The sequence below is a fragment of the Austrofundulus limnaeus genome, unplaced genomic scaffold (assembly GCF_001266775.1).
Source record: "Austrofundulus limnaeus strain Quisiro unplaced genomic scaffold, Austrofundulus_limnaeus-1.0 Scaffold377, whole genome shotgun sequence".
Lineage (NCBI taxonomy): Eukaryota > Metazoa > Chordata > Actinopteri > Cyprinodontiformes > Rivulidae > Austrofundulus > Austrofundulus limnaeus.
This window is the reverse complement of record NW_013952779.1, coordinates 258,710-260,408: the sequence shown is the minus strand read 5'-3', so window position 1 is coordinate 260,408 and position 1,699 is coordinate 258,710. Positions and strand designations below refer to the sequence as shown.

General features: G+C 43.0%; 1 protein-coding gene across 1 annotated transcript in view; it reads left to right on the top strand.

Moving 5' to 3' along the window:
• The window catches only part of map4k5 (mitogen-activated protein kinase kinase kinase kinase 5), a gene marked incomplete in the record, with an annotated part of 103,698 nt that overhangs the window by 60,025 nt on the left and 41,974 nt on the right, over positions 1–1,699 (top strand). The window contains 3 exon segments of the mRNA XM_014023571.1: positions 505–549; positions 634–676; positions 766–976. Coding sequence (XP_013879025.1) covers positions 505–549; positions 634–676; positions 766–976 — 299 coding nt within the window.

The following is a 1,699-nucleotide window of genomic DNA, read 5'->3' as shown; positions in this document are numbered from 1 at the left end:
ATGCTCACGGCCCACAACTGGGCCGCGGCCCATAGGTTAAGAATCTCTGCATTAAATGAAAGGTACAGTGATTGGCTGCACAGCTGTGGCATCAGAACGAAGCTCGGAGCTGATTGGCCGATTTTACAGTCAATCAAAGCTAGAAAGACSAAAACCGGAAGTTGGTCACTTCTGAGATTTTAYTGGCCCTAGACAGCCGAACCTTGAACCCAGTTGGTCAAATGAGGTGTCAATGGAAAGAGGAGGGCCWAGACGTCCATTTTRATACATTGCACATGGACACAGGCAGAACAGGAAACRGATATTATACTTCAAAATAAAACAAATACAAAACGGCACGCGGGCGTTCCGCTGAATGTTAAAAATAAGTCAAATAATAAAATAAGTCTTGCTTGAATAAATCATTAATCATCAATTGTTGGACTATTGATGGAAGATGTTTTTCCTGTCACCCATCTCTTTGAGCTGTYTGAGCTTCATTTCCTCTCTGACTCTCTTCTGCAGCGGACACATGGCCTATCTGGAAGATGCCTTTGAAGATGTAGAAGTGTAAGTGATGTCCAAAGATTAAAACGTTGTAAATGTTTTTATGTTATTTTCTAAAACAAACAAATAAAAATGATTAATTTTTAGGTCAACAATCAAGCCCTGTGTTCCCCCTCCTCTGCCCCCGAAGGTACCGCCTCTTTTTATTGTCAGTTTTCCCATTTGTGTCACAAACAATAATTAAAAAAACGACTTCTGTTTTGTCGTTTCTTTTCTCAGCCACGGGCCAACTGTTCATCAGAGGAGCTRGGAGTAAACGATGAGAGGTCTCTGACAGTTTGCAGGTTTCCTAACTCRGAGAACGGCTCGAGCCAAGCGGCTCGCAGGCAGAGCACACCCGAGCAGCGCAGCAAGGCGGAGCATGCCTCTGCTGACTTCCTGTCAGCCAGTGTCAGCAGCCCAGGATATTTGTCTCACGCCTCCGATTCTGGTAAGCACAGCATCGTTCTCTTTGCATTCTTTGATTTTAGAGTTGAAACGTGTAGAAATAGGGTTCGTTTGGGGTCTTGTCCTAAATGATTTTGTTCTCTAACATGTTCTGTTTTTACAAGCTCCCATTAAACGTGAATCTAAAGGTAAGGAAAACTGATGTAAACTGGTCTGAGATCAGGATTCTTAGAGGGATGTAACAAGAAACAAATCTCGCTAGATGTTTTAGTCGAGGCTTCTGTGGTGCAGTTATGGTCTATTCCCCGCCATGCCTGTATGTCACAGTGTCCTTTAGCAAGGCACTAACTCTCTAACTGCTCCTCAGGCTGAAAACACAATGACAATATCACGCTAATGTCATTTGTGACCCATTATATCGAAATGAGGATTAAGTCCAATTTGGTCAAAATGACCTAATTACATTTTCAGATTCTTGGCTTTAAAAGCTACATTTTGTTACCTGGATCATTCTGAAATCATAATAAAATCCATATATATGACTTAATTTGTNCTTCTGACCAAGTTTAGTGGACCTAGGCCACGCCCTTCTTGGGGCTGTCATAGACTCCCATTCATTTTTGAAGTCCAGATAGGAGTGTCCTAGGGAGATGGGAGTTGGTTCTTTGGACTCAGGTTAGGGTTAGGGTTAGGGTTAGGGTTAGGGTTAGGGTTAGGGTTAGGGTTAGGGTTAGGGTTAGGGTTAGGGTTAGGGTTAGGGTTAGGG